General features: G+C 40.0%; 1 protein-coding gene across 1 annotated transcript in view; it reads right to left on the bottom strand.

Annotated features, from left to right (window-relative positions):
- The window catches only part of atp6v1ba (ATPase, H+ transporting, lysosomal, V1 subunit B, member a), a 36,919-nt gene extending 23,079 nt beyond the window's left edge, over positions 1-13,840 (bottom strand). Inside the window, exon 1 of the mRNA XM_069658787.1 lies at positions 13,636-13,840. Coding sequence (XP_069514888.1) covers positions 13,636-13,744 — 109 coding nt within the window. The 5' untranslated portion in view covers positions 13,745-13,840. The remainder of the gene's footprint in view (positions 1-13,635) is intronic.
- Positions 13,841-14,242: the final 402 nt, after the last annotated feature.

The raw sequence follows: 14,242 nt of genomic DNA on the forward strand, positions 1-14,242 counted from the left end.
ATCTCTGTACGAATGAAGAATCGGTAAATCCGTAATCTGAAAGTGGGATGTGTTCGAGTTACGCTTTGATGTTTCAGTAGTATTTAACAATCACATTTAAACAGGCTTTGGTTGTATGCAGGAAGGCGGCGAAGCCATCGCCTTTTATTGGACATCTATTCAGCTTTTCATTAATGTCTACAGGCAGCTTACTGCGTATGAATGACATCTGTTGTTAGACATTTTGTCTCAACTCCAACTCCATTTTTTGCATCTTAAAATGCCAGTCAGACTGTAAACAATGAATGACCTTTTGATAGGAGAAGAAGTTTTGGCCTGGATATTCAAGCTATTCAGATATGCGTTGGCTGCAATGGAAGCCCGACAACATTGCCAGATTCCGCCAGATTGCCAAATTGTCAGACAATAGCCGATGGGATCTGAGATTGGCAGAACTGTAAACTGTTGTTTGACCTGTAAAAGCAGCTATAGAGAGAAACTGATATGTCTCAGCTAATCGCGAACATGGCTCCTCTTTCGAATAGGAGAGCTACTTACAAAACAAACCGTCCATATTGGATAAATGGAGCAATAACTGACTGTCAAACATCAGAGATCCTCCAATGAAACAAACAGAAAAGCAAACAGTCTGCATCTAATATGTCCCTTTCTCTAAATGAAGCAATAACGTTCACTCTGCTGACATGGACGCCAGTTTATGTTGAGTTTGCAAGAAATCCATTGACTCCCCCCTTCACCATCGTGCTGTACATCTGCTGAGACGGGGGGTAAAATGCAAAGACATGGGAGCAGGGGAGGGGGACTGAAGGTGGCGGCATTGTTTCCACTGGGTTTTTCTATCGGCCTGGTGTTCCTCTTTATGTGTGAACCGTCAATCTTGGGGCTGATATCAAAGGCGCAAGGAAATTAGAGCAGACTGGTAGGAACATAAAGCACTAAAGCTTAGCGGGGTGCACCCACTATGCCACTAATTAGGCAGGGGCCAACAAAATAACCTGTCAATGCGCTACAGTATTGCAGCCATTTCCCAACACACACCTGCATTTCACCCTCTATTAGCCAGACAGGCAGGGTGTGTGTGTGTGTGTGTGTGTTGAGGGTGCAATGGGAGATGGTGGTGGGAGGGTGGGGCACAGACTATTGAGAGAGCAAGAGAAAAGATGGCTCAAGTGTCACAATAAAAACCAAGGGCACCACAGACACAAAAAAAAATTCTCTTTTTTTCCATTTTCCTCTTCAAAATAAAATGAGTTTTACTCCAAATATCCTTTATCTCAGTTCCTTCCTCAGAGCCCGGATTCAGCTGACTGATTCAAGTTCTCACACACATTTTTCTGTTTGCTCTACAGAACTGTGCTCGGCGGCGTGGCGGCTGGGTGCCGGGAGGTTGGCAGTTTATGAATAACCATTGCTTCCCTCAAATGGTCACTTCAAATCGGAGTAAATCGATGTCGGCTTTTAATATATTGTATTTACAGATGTGCAGCTGCTATCCTGTCTGTAAAATCACTAAATTTAATACACTGCTGAGCACGATACTTATATTCCAGCTTTGCCATTTTGACAATATATTTGTGACAATAGAAAGGACAATGCAGGTGTGTGTGTTGCCACTACTACTATAAAACCAAAGTAATCAAGAGCCATGCCATTTTGATGAAGGCCTACGCTTGTAACATATGTTTCATAACAAAAGATCCGCATGAGAAAAGTTCTGCTACAAAAATCTCTTGGCCGATACTGGCACTGAAATACAAACATAAAACATTATTGAAAATTCTGATTGAAATTAGAGCTCGACTGATATCGTTTGGTCAATTTAATTGGACCAATATGGAATGTGTTTTTTTACAGAAGATGTAAAGCAGTAAACAAACAATGCTTGGGAGGATATGGAAATGGTATCATCACATAGTTTGTCCAGCAGAACACGCTTCAACTTCTTATTTACAACACTCTCAGCACTGTCTGCAGCACATGTATCCCAGCTCAGATGACTGTGTGGTCCGTGTTAGCGGTTGACAGAGTATGATGAAGAAAGCAGCCTTGCGAGTATCATTGCATTGTGGTATCAGTGTAAATTTAAAACACAATCCACTTAGAGAGGGTCTATTTTTATTCAAGTTGGAAAAAACTAATCACTTTGTTGGCAACATTTTGCTTGTGCTCAATTACATATTCCTTGAATTTTACGTAAAGTAATTGCTACCGACATATTGGTATTGGTATTATCACAGATGTATCAGTATCATGTTTTATTCTATTTTGTATGTTCAAAATGTATCTGAAATTAAAATAATAAAATTCCAAATCAGCCCGAGTATGTTTTGGTTATTCCGCTACAGTACTTAACTCCTAATCTTGTGCAATTACATAATAACTGTCACTATTACTGTCAATTTAACTGCCACCATTACTTCCTGCCTACTTTTATAGATGACTATTGTAATATGTTTTTTTCTTTTAGGCACAGTCTCTTTTGCATTAACCCATACACTTTATATTTTATATTCTCACTTATATTTGAGTTATTGTTTGTATTTTGTATCATCTGTATTGTACACTCATCGACATGAGTGAAGACAGCATGGAGCAGTGGAAACATGCGCTTTTTAACCACTACAAAGCTCTTATCCTTAATTGTTGAAATTAAATCCCTGTGGACCGGCTCGCTGTTATTGTAGCGGCTAAACTAGCATGACGCGAGTCAACAATGAGTAAAGAACACTTGTCCTATACGAAACAAAAATCAGCTACAGAATGTCTTCTCCAGCAAAGATCGGACCATGGCTTCCACACTGCTCCAGGAATTAAAGATGATTATTATTACAATGATTGACATCTTCATACTTAACCTTAGACTGCTCCTCTAACCCAAACTTGCCCTTTGGAAAAAAAAACATCCATTTATGAAAATTCCATCAAAACATATGTTTTTACAGCAAACCTTTTTTTCCCCTCAAAAATGGCAGACTGTCTATGTTGGCCTTGTTTATAAAAAAGGACTTAACAGCTACACTTAGCCTACAAATTACCCACACATCCCAAAAGAGATACATATGGCTATTAACTGAAGGCTGATGATAATAATAATCATAATAATGATGATGCAGGGAAAATTGGGCTACATAATTATATAGCACCCTCTTAGAAATCCATAAGTCTACTGCATCTTAATGGTTGATATTTGGCAACACTGACAAAAGGAGGTAAATGTAAATGTAATAGCTTTGCCTTCCTTGACTACCACAACATTACTTCAGAGACATCCAAACAGAGATATAGAGAACATTTTAAAAGGGTCATCAAGAGTTTACTTGACACTTTGCTAATATTTTGTAAGGATCAATGTCGGCATCTCCTGGATTTTCCCCTCAACGACATTGAACATCAGCGCAAAACAGAAGCTCTACAAATTAGCGCGAGTCATCAGAATATATATATGATGCATATTTAAAATGTACTTTGTGATCACAGTATGTGGATGCTTGAACATTGCACCCATCTCATTCCTAACGCATGCGTACAACCCAACATGTGAGGGAAATATTGCCATTGCTGTTAGTCTGTTTCAATTTAATTATAAGCCTTTAAATCTTATGTCAGAATAACAACTTCCTAAAAGTCCTTCAAGTGTTTTTAAGGTTTATTCTTTATATCAAATTTATCAGCTATTCAGTGACACTGAGTCTCAAGTGTGTATATTATTTGAATAAGCAGTTCCAAAGGGAGTAAAGGCCTAACCCTGGCCCCATATGGTAGCCCATCATTATATGAAAGAAAAAGAAAACAGGACAGTTCATGGTACCCTCTTACGTATAACTGTGATGATTAAAAAAAGTGGTTTGCTCTCTCATTTCACAAGATAACGATTACTCAATGGGCTATATGTTCATGAGGTGTGAAGTAGCAACATTTCCCATTAGGTTTGGAAAACTTTCTCCACCCCTCTTTTGCTACTTCAGCTCAAGTGCAGCAGTCCCCTGGCTTGGCATGCAACGGCAGTGTGGGTCACCCTGCAGCCTGTTCAGCTGCCAGAGCCCTTTGTGTACAAAGATGTTAATTGGTCCTAATCCGCCACTAGAAGCTGTTTTGGTAGCCTGACCTCGCACCCTGAAGGACACCTTGGTGTGAAATACTAAAGAGCCCATTCAAGTGCCAGAGAAAAGAGGCACAGAGCATTCCAACACAATTCAATTTCCCAGCTGAAAGAGGGAGGAACTCAAGGGGAGGAGGGGGCTCCGAGCTGGGATGGAGATGGGGCGCATCATCGTTCTGACAATAAATGAGCGCTACAAAGCAGTGGCTGCTGTGATGTGCAGCCTCACAATCATGTCTTAGCCTCTACTTCAAGGGATTCCCACAGCCCCACTGGACATGGGAATGCTAATTGCCTCAAACCTACAACCAGCCCTTACCCCCAGCCCCCCACACACAGACACACACACACACACACAGCAAAAAAACCTGCAACAGTTAGTCAATAAATAGACATAATAAGATTACTTATAATCCCCAGACTCATTCTACAGCCCTTGTTTCTAGTCATTTTTCCATTGACGGTTAATGGTGGAAAGTTGCCGTACACAAAGAGCCCCCTTTTCTGTAAAAACTGGGAAACTGAAAAGGACAAGACAGAGGTGGGACCTTTAGAGAACGTTACACTGTATGTGTGCGCCCAGTCATTTTCCTCTGACATCACGCTAAAGGTATGACTCTGTTATCAAAGGATTAAGAAGAACTGCAGCGTTCCAGGCTGTTAGCCATATGAACGTATGGAATCTGAAGAATCGTATCATTTCACTGCTTCCTCATTGATCAATTTGATAACCCATTAACTACTGTTAGACGCCAGCTGGGAAGGGGCTTTAACCAAGGAAAATACTACTCTTTTAACCCCTCAATCCATACCAACACATGGACTGCACTTCAAGCACTTTTCAAGTCTTCAGCCCACTTTTACACATGTCACATTCACCCTTTCACACACACATCCATCCACACACTGATGGCAGAGGCTGCAATGCAACTAATATCAGGTGTTCAGACTCTTGCTTTAGACATGTAGCCTGTAGGAGCTGGGGATCGAACCGCCAACCATCTGATTGACAGATGACCGACTCCACCACTGAGCCACAGCCACGTCATGAGTCATTTGTTTGACCACCCTTTAAAATGACCAAGAGGAGTACTTCCTAAGTTGGCACCCCTAGTGGTTGCAGGCAACATGCCCTCATGTTGACACCTTACCAGGGTTTCCGTTATCCGGTAATTGCTGGGAGTAATTTACCGGTTAAATCTGCTGAAGTCTGACATTAAATAAAAATGTAGTTAGATATAAATATATAGTTATTATAGTGGAATAGTTTCTTGTAACTTTATGTATATAGGTGACACTACACACAGGAATGAACCCTCAGTTACCTGGGTGAAACTCCCGTGTTTGGTGTTCCTGTTCCTTGTAGGACTATGTTTTGTTAGCTAACAGGTATTATTCTGAATACATGCTCTTCTGTTATAATCATTCTGTCCGTTCTTTCTCAGCGAAACCCTCCAGCTCTGTGAATTACACTTATTTTGTTTACGCTGCACAATACCAAACTTTCAATGTCTACAACTGGCACGTTTTGTGAAACGATAAAAATATTCACAATTCTCTACCTCTTTTCTACCACAGTTCATTGTTACAACAGCTTTACTATCCCAACAATTCTCAGTTAAATGAAACTGAGGTAACCTTCAACAGGAAATAAAACCCCACCAAGGTCACAACAAATACGAGGAAGAACATATCCCTATTCCCCGCAGTGATACAGTAATATCAACCATTATTTCTTTGAGAGTTTGAGACATGACAATCTGTTCTATTTATCACGTATTTTATTTGTGCGGTGAAAAAAAGATAATTGTTATGTTTTTGGATATGAAAGCAGCAAAACACTTTTACGAATAGGTTTTAAACCAGCAGAAAGTCCTTGTGCTTTCAACATTACAAAACACTGTACAACTAACCAAATACGGATGAAGGCCAAGCTTGATGTTTGGTTAAAGACATGTTTTGTCAGACAACTCTTAGAACAAATACAAATATGTTAAAGCTGCTGTGAGGAACTTAGTCTTGATTTTGGCGCCCCCTGTGGACAAAGCCGTACCTCTTTTCTCTTTGCTGATTTTGCCCTGTACATGCTTAAGTGGTGATTTTTAACAGAAAATCTCATCCTGCTTTCTTTAACAGTCACATGTATCACTCACTTTAAATGTTTGCCCTGGAAAATGTAAACAAAGGCAACATGCAGTAAATCGCTTCGTCTGACACCTACCAGCAGTTTCAGACATTAAAAATAACTATATAGAAATAATCAATCCATCGCTGATGGTCTGGTTTGCTTTTGTAGGTCATGTAGAGTGATCAGAATACATTTCAGTCTGTTTCAGAACTATCAGAAAACTCCTCACATGAGCTTAAAATAATTCGGGCCTAAAAAAGCAGCTTGGATAGACACACCTCTTTTCAGCTAATTGCACTAATCTGTGACAGTGGTGCTACATAATGAAACATACTTTTTAAGCTGCAGGTACATAGGTGCTCCATGCAAAAAGGAGTCCCTACCTCACTGCGTTGACTGTGAGGAGATGTAATTGGGCTACAATCAGGAGAAACTTTGTGAGCAATTGGGCCTCTTTTCTGTAGGGCCCTTTTTATTTGCCGTAGTACATCAGACGTAGAGCGGTTTGTTAACACGACATCTCTGTTGCAAAAGTAGCAATATATTGATTTCAAGTATATCACTTAAAAATTACAATACTGGATGAGGTTGACCCAAATACCATGATGTCTTGTCAGTTTTCATGGCAAGGGGACGTCCAAATCAGTATTTGTTTTTTGCCAACTGTATTAAAGCACTTGCTTTGCAGCCCTGCTTTATCAGCCATTTCACAGCGCATATTTATAAAGCTGGCCATCTTTGACTACATGGAACAGACAAAGCGCATGTGCTGTGGAGTGTATCTTTTACTCGCTATACCTGCAGCGCACATGCAGGGATGTGAGTCACAGGCAGGTGGTGAGCTTTCTTTAGGGATTGTGTCTTCAGTTTTTTACAGGACAGTGCTGTTAAACTTTATCTGCACTAGGGATGCACGATATTATCGGCACGTTATCGGTATCGGCCGATATCGGCTTAAAAATGAACTATCGGATAACGGCCAACACGCCGGTATCCGCCGATATAATTAACCGATAAAATAATGGGCTGCTGCATACTTGATTAAATGCCCGACCTCGGCGCAATGTCCCCGGCGCAAAGAAGACCTGGGGCGGTGCAGCGTGATGATGTCACGTGTGTCTACCTGCAGCATGAGAGAGTTAGAAGCCAACATGTCCGTGGTGTGGAAGTCTTTCAAAGTGTCCGAAATAGATCGCAAAACTGCTATTTGCAATGACTGCTCAGCTTCGGTGATGCGAGGAGGAGCCAAGGCAAAGTCTTTCAACACTACAAACTTGATTAACCATCTCAAGACCCGTCACCCCGACCGCTGTAACAAATGTGATGAAAGTATCACCATTATACTGTACGCTGATTCAGATACAGAAGAGAGTTGATGATCTCTGCAATTAGGTGTGCGGGGAGAAAAAAATTCGGTATCGGTAATCAGCAAAATGAGTTGTAAAATATCGGCATATCGGATATCGGCAAAAAATCCAATATCGTGCATCCCTAATCTGCACCCCAAATATTCTCATAGTTTGGTTAAGACTGGGGGCTGGGTGCAAGTGTGATGCTCTCCGTTTACATATAATGGATACAACATTATATTTTTAAAAAATCAATATAAAGAACAAACAAGATGATGTGTGTCGTGGTGCCTCTTTAAAGGCTGAAGAACCGAAAGACTCTTTCCCAACTCTGGACTCGCTGCACAGATTTACTCACCACCACTGTCGGGGAAATCACTTGACTGATATAGTGTCATGGGGAACTTCTTATATTAGACAATATGCACTTACTTCCCTAAATGAGCCAGGAATTGTATGAAGAAGAATGTCACAAAATAAATGAGTGGTCAGCAAACCAAGTGTGCCTTTAATTGGTTTCTGTTCAAAAAACCACAGAAATGGTGTCAAATCCTTAGCCTACATTTTAATGTTCTTTCATGAGAAGAATGGCAAACGCCCACGGGAGTTTCTTTTTTTCTACTGACAAGCTAGCTGCTTAAGCCTAATTAGAATGTGGATTATAGAACTGTTACAGAAATAACATTGATTTTATAGAAATTACTTTCATAGTGACAGATGAGACATTTGTTTATCGTGACTACATTATTACCATTAATTAAATCTTCACAAAGAAGTATAGTGCCTTGCTCCATGTCTTTTCATAGCACTAAATGACAGAATGCACCACTAAAACAAAGACAAGCCATTTCGTGGGCTAATAGCTTTTGTCGCATTTGACATGAGAGAGACAAAGGCCTCTTTAAAGAAAAGACTTGGTCTGATGAGAAATCTTTTTATTTGTTTATTTTCCTGCTTTGTCTCTGAATGCCTTTTCAATAGCGGCCTCTCTTAGAGCCCTGTCAAGTCAATAAGGTGGTGACAAACCATCTCAACATCGTGATCTTATAGACTGTTTGATGGCAACCGGCTATACGGAACAAATTCTCTGACATTTCCGACACCGCAAACAGTCTGTAGGTTGTTAGAAACAGAAACAAGGCCAATTCAGGGGCAAATCTCAATTCTGTGCATGTGAGGGGTGGGCGATATGACCTATAACATATTTAGCTTTTTGCAGTAACAGTATTAGGAAATGAAAAGGGTTACTCTACTCAAAACATGATTCTAGAGCAAAATAGGAATGAAAATTAGCTTAAGGCCTTCATGTTTTTCGGGAGGAGTAGCGTGCCCTGTTTCGAGCTGTGAGTGAACTGTATTGGTGAGTAACCTGGGTCTGAGCAACAAAGAATATTTGGGGAAGTAATCTAAGATGAATTAATATCCTCCCTCAGTCGTCTTTTGTCCTTTTCAGCTTCATGATATCTGAATTTACTAGATGGAGGACCGGCTTCACATGCTGACATATTCTTCCCCTGATAGGGCATCAACTTGCGTTTTTGAATTTTTATCGTTTTCACAGCAGGGGCAGAGCGCAAGGGGAGGATGTTCAGTAGTTAATCAACCGTGGATAGTTAGTCGCCAAATTTACTTGAGCGGCCATCAATACACCTGGTCGGCAAGTGGGAAACACTGCTTTAGTTGCTACGTACTTCATCGGTGTTAGGTGATGTAAATCTCCCTCATGTGTGCACTAAAATCAAAACCAAAACATGTGCGTTTATCCCAGTAATTCCAAAGTCCATGTCGTGGCAGAACTTGGCACCGGTGACGTTATTGAAGCCGGTATACCGCCCATCCCTTGTGCATCAGTTTGGCTCTCTCTCCACACAACTGACAAATGATGTGAATAAGTACAATACGACATACATCATAACAACCACAGAGGATGAGCAATTGGACTTTCACAATGTGGGGTGTAAAAAAGTAAGAGCAAATGGAAACTCCAGGAGGCTAACCAATGCTAAGCTGCGAGCTAGCCTGTTAGTCCTGCTTGTGAAATATCGAGAAAGCGTTTTATTGGTAGCAAAATTCGAATACGAATAATGTGATTATGTTGGAACTATTTCAGAAAGCTACTCGCCTCAATTTGGTCATAACACCACAAGTATCTTCCAATATTGCTGATTTAAGAGAGGCCAAGCCACAAATTTTAAACTACAAGATCAGTTTTCTTGTCATTAAAAGACTACAAGACAGTGGAAACCGTTGCATAAATTTCTTCTGTGGCTCTGGAGGTACTTTCTAAAGTCTGAGGGACACACCTGCTTTGCAGTCAGCCATTGGCAAATGCCAGGCTAGTGATGGGAGTCTGTTGCTCTAGTTTTTGCGGTGTCCCATACTGTACCTATTGGACGATTAAGTATGTTGAATCTGCCACAGAGCCCAACAGCTAAGTGAAATCATTCCGATTGGCTACAAGAGTCATAGAGGCATTTTTATAAACAACCAACGTGGCTACAACAAATATCGAACAATCTAAATTCGCTATCATGTTAGTATTAAAAACAACTGGACTGTAGTTTGGTCTATGTTGCGTAGCACGTCACACCCAATGCCTGTGTATGATGTATGGGCCTTATAAAATGAATGTTGGTAATACTTAACCATTTTAAGAGCCTAGCACTACGTTGCATATTTGTTCCCTTATTTGTTGTATCCACAGGCATTTGGACCCCCCATCCAACATAGGTTCTCCAATGTAAATCTGTTTACTAGATGGTCGGCTAATCTGATTGGACAGTAAAACAGTCTTGCATCTAAATTCTTCCTTGATAAACCAACCGCTAACTTTCCAAGTAGCAAAATGTAAGGATTTGTTGCTTTTGTAATTTTGTGAATGAAAAGTCTTGGGCTTGGAACTGTTGGTTCAAAACAACAAAACTCGCTTGTTGATTCGGTCTTATCAGTCATGACGTGCCCTCTGATTCATCCCAACCCAGTCATGTGATCCTCTTCTGGTGGAAGATGTGGACGTAGCCTGGATCATCTTATCTGACCTAGCTTCTCAAGGGACTTGCTGAGCAAGACAGAACATGGGCTTGGTCAAAAACTGTACCTAAGAAGTGGACGTTGAAACTGTGGTGACACCCATTGCCCACTGCTGGCCATTAGAAAGGTGCAGGTTTAAGGCACTTTCCAATTGGCTTCCCTTTTGAAAACAGAGGTTAAGACATCTACTTATAGTCTATGGTCTGGACGGTCAGCTGTGGCAAACAGGTGTTTGTATGATTATTGGAAGTTATGTTATTTAATAAATTCTGTAAATTCTAGGGTCCTCAATTCTAGGAAACTACACCTGAGGCCTCTGTGAATGCCTCTAAATAAAAGCAGCATTAGCCACTCTAATGTAAGAAATAACAACTACAAAATAAAGAACATTTTCTCTAGCCCCTACATGTCTACAGAAAAGAAAGAAATATTATAAATGCAGCACCTGCAGTAATAGAGGCGCACATCAGACGTTTCTTAACGGTTATAAAATCATCATTTTACTCGCTGCCTTGTCATCGGAATGGACCACTGCTGTAATGCATTTGATAAGAGAAAAAGGGGCTAGCTACTCTGCTATAACAAAATTAGAGCATTTCAGAGGCAGGATAGTTTTTAGGACGAGGTTTTTATCACATGTTGCATCCTCTCTGCTTAGCTCTCAGATGGCTCGAGCTCCATTAAGTCATTTTCTTCTAGTTTGCTAAGAGGCTTTTAGTCCATGCTTGCTTCCCTGACACTTGGAAAAAACATCACCTTGCCAGCTTCACATCTCGCAGGCTATATTCAACAGCTTAATGAAAGTCAAGGTAGAGGCTCAACATCAGGTACACAGAGCAAAGTGCCAAACATCATTGGTCAAGTCAAAACTCCCTGTGCTAGTTCAGGTAATGCAATCAACATGGTCAAAAAAGTAACAATAAGGCCATCACATTAACATAGTGGTCAGTGAGGTAGATAAGGCTAGTTAAATATGCCTTTGTCTGATCTGAAAGAACAATGGAACAATTATTTGCATCTTTTTATTACAAGATACTACTTAACCATTACCAAAACAAGACATTGATCTAAAACTCTGACATCTTTAAAAACCATGTGATTAACTAATCAAACCAACACAGCCATGTGTACATTCTTGAGTGAAACTACCACAGTGTTAATCAGTTAACTTAAAACACTCCCCGTGAAAGTACCATCTCCATTCTCTATAATTCTCTGATTAAATCCTACAGAGTAACGGGATAATTTATAGGTCAGGTCTTCCAGATAGGTTTACTGATTTAATTCCATGTAAGGTTAACTATGGACACATAAAGACTTGATGTTTAAATCCATAAAAGTCAATTAATCAAAATTATAGCTTTATGCAAAATAGATGACACATAGGCTATACATAAATCATGTGGCAGATTTTTTCAGGCAATGTTGATTATAGCCAACCCAATTCCTGAAATGTATTTTCAATGGTTACACATTATAAATCAATCAGTTACAACTATGATAATAAATCAATCTGTTATCTTATACGTTCAATGCCAACCATTCAGTGGTTTCAGATTCTGAAATGTATAGGAGTATTTTACGTCGTGGGATTTTTGACTGTTGGGTTAACTAAAGATTCTATTTGCAGAAGTCAACTTGGACTTGCAATGAGATTTTTTTCACAATTTATTGACCAATCAACTTTTCAAATTACCAAGACACGTATTTACAGCTTTACTAATGATTATAAGATGTTAGTTATATCCTTATAATATATTACATTATTTATCTCCAATAATGTAATACATACAATACCTGATGAATAATATCCAAAAATGTTACTGCATAGCAAGACTGCTTTTAACTTAACACTATAGCACAACGAAATATACATTTAGCACTTTCCCCACAACTTCAACAGCAATTTACCAATTTCAGTTTCACTATGATCAACCATGGACACAGAAATGTTCACTTTTCATTATGAAATATGCCGACTTTTATGGTAAGAATAACAATACTGTTGATTATGAACATAGATACACTGTTAAAGCAACACTTTATAGCAAATGGCCTACTACTGTACACTAACATTCATCTGCATCTATTCACTGCAGGCTTCAGCGCTCATGTGATCGTGTCACATGAGAGATCATCCCATCTGTCACTGCTCTGTGCTTTAACATGCTAAAGCTAACAAAATTTCGATGCAGAATAATAATCATAGCGCTGCAAAGTGTATTCATGACAGAAAATACGCTCTTTAAGCAGTAAAGCTTACATACGTTTTTTTTTATCTCCATCCAAAATATCAAAATCATATTTGTACGCCGCGTCATTCATTCGTGTGGCTCGGAGTCAGCTGACTGTCTGCAGTGTTAGCTAATCCACTGCGCTTGACATTCAGCTGCGTCAAACATTAACCAAGAGACAATTATATTAATGTACTTAAATAAAATTAACGTTCGCATAACATGGTAGATATTCTTACTATACTTACGATTGGCATGGTTAAAAACGCGCAGGACAAATGGTTAACAACGACAAGAGCCTTTCGGCTCTAGCTACAACTAGCATGCTAGTCGGGCTAGTTTACTATTAGACAAAAATGCACAAGCGTAACTAGTTTGACAAATATAGCGTGTCAAGCAAAGGGCAATCACAGAAGACTTCATTTTGAAATCATCCCGCATTTCATTACCCATATAAAAACAGCAAGTTTATTTTTAATCGTGACTCCAAATCTGTACCCTCACCTAGCTTGTTAGCTTTAACGTTACTGCACTTGTGTGGTGCGTTCCCGATCACTGGGAATATCAAGACTAGTGACAGACTGGCCTGTCTGTCCTTGATACAGGTTGATTATTTTCCCATTTAAACAGGGTAAGAATGATATTTTGATGATATTTGTACAGCTTAATCATTTTAATTGTGTATTCTGATAACAAGGTGGATTCCTAGCCATTCGCTTGTCATTGAATGCAGCAACCCCAGTTAGCCAGTAGCTAAAGCTGCAGCTACTTCCACAGCCTGCTAACGTTACATACTCAGCCTGGGTTGAGAGATGTAGTTTCTGGTCACAGCCTGCGTGTGTGTCCTTGCAGCTGCTGCCAATCCGTTGACGTCCATCGCCCTGTTTGCCACCACTGTTGCCATCGTCGGATTAAGAAAAGAAAACCTGAGAAAACTAACGTTGGTCGCTGTGCTTTGCTAACTGGTGCTGAATAACAGAAATGACAGCAGAGTGCTGGTCATATGACACCGAGGAACCGGATGTTTGAAGGAGAGGGGATGGAGCCGATAGAGGGGCGCGCATGCAGTGCACGCGCACGAGCAAAATAGCGCTAAGTAAGGCTTTCCATGTTACTTTTCAATCGTAATACGTTGCCACAGCGTTATGTGTAATACATTTGACAATATAACAATAACAGAAATATAAGCACATACAAGGAGCTCACTCCTACATGAAAAGGTATGAGCTAAATGACCTGCAGTTACTAGCATTTTGCAATCTCTACTACAGAGCCCCATCTACACAGCATCAACAGTTTTGTAGGCCATTTTCACAGCAGACATTAATGACTTACAATAGTAGGATCCCATATCGAAATTCCTTTTCATGAATAAGGCCTGCTGGCACTTTAAAAGTCACCC

The sequence above is a fragment of the Semicossyphus pulcher genome, unplaced genomic scaffold, assembly GCF_022749685.1.
Source record: "Semicossyphus pulcher isolate SPU_LCO1_2020_fin unplaced genomic scaffold, fSemPul1.0.p SCAF_12, whole genome shotgun sequence".
Classification (NCBI taxonomy): Eukaryota; Metazoa; Chordata; class Actinopteri; order Labriformes; family Labridae; genus Semicossyphus; species Semicossyphus pulcher.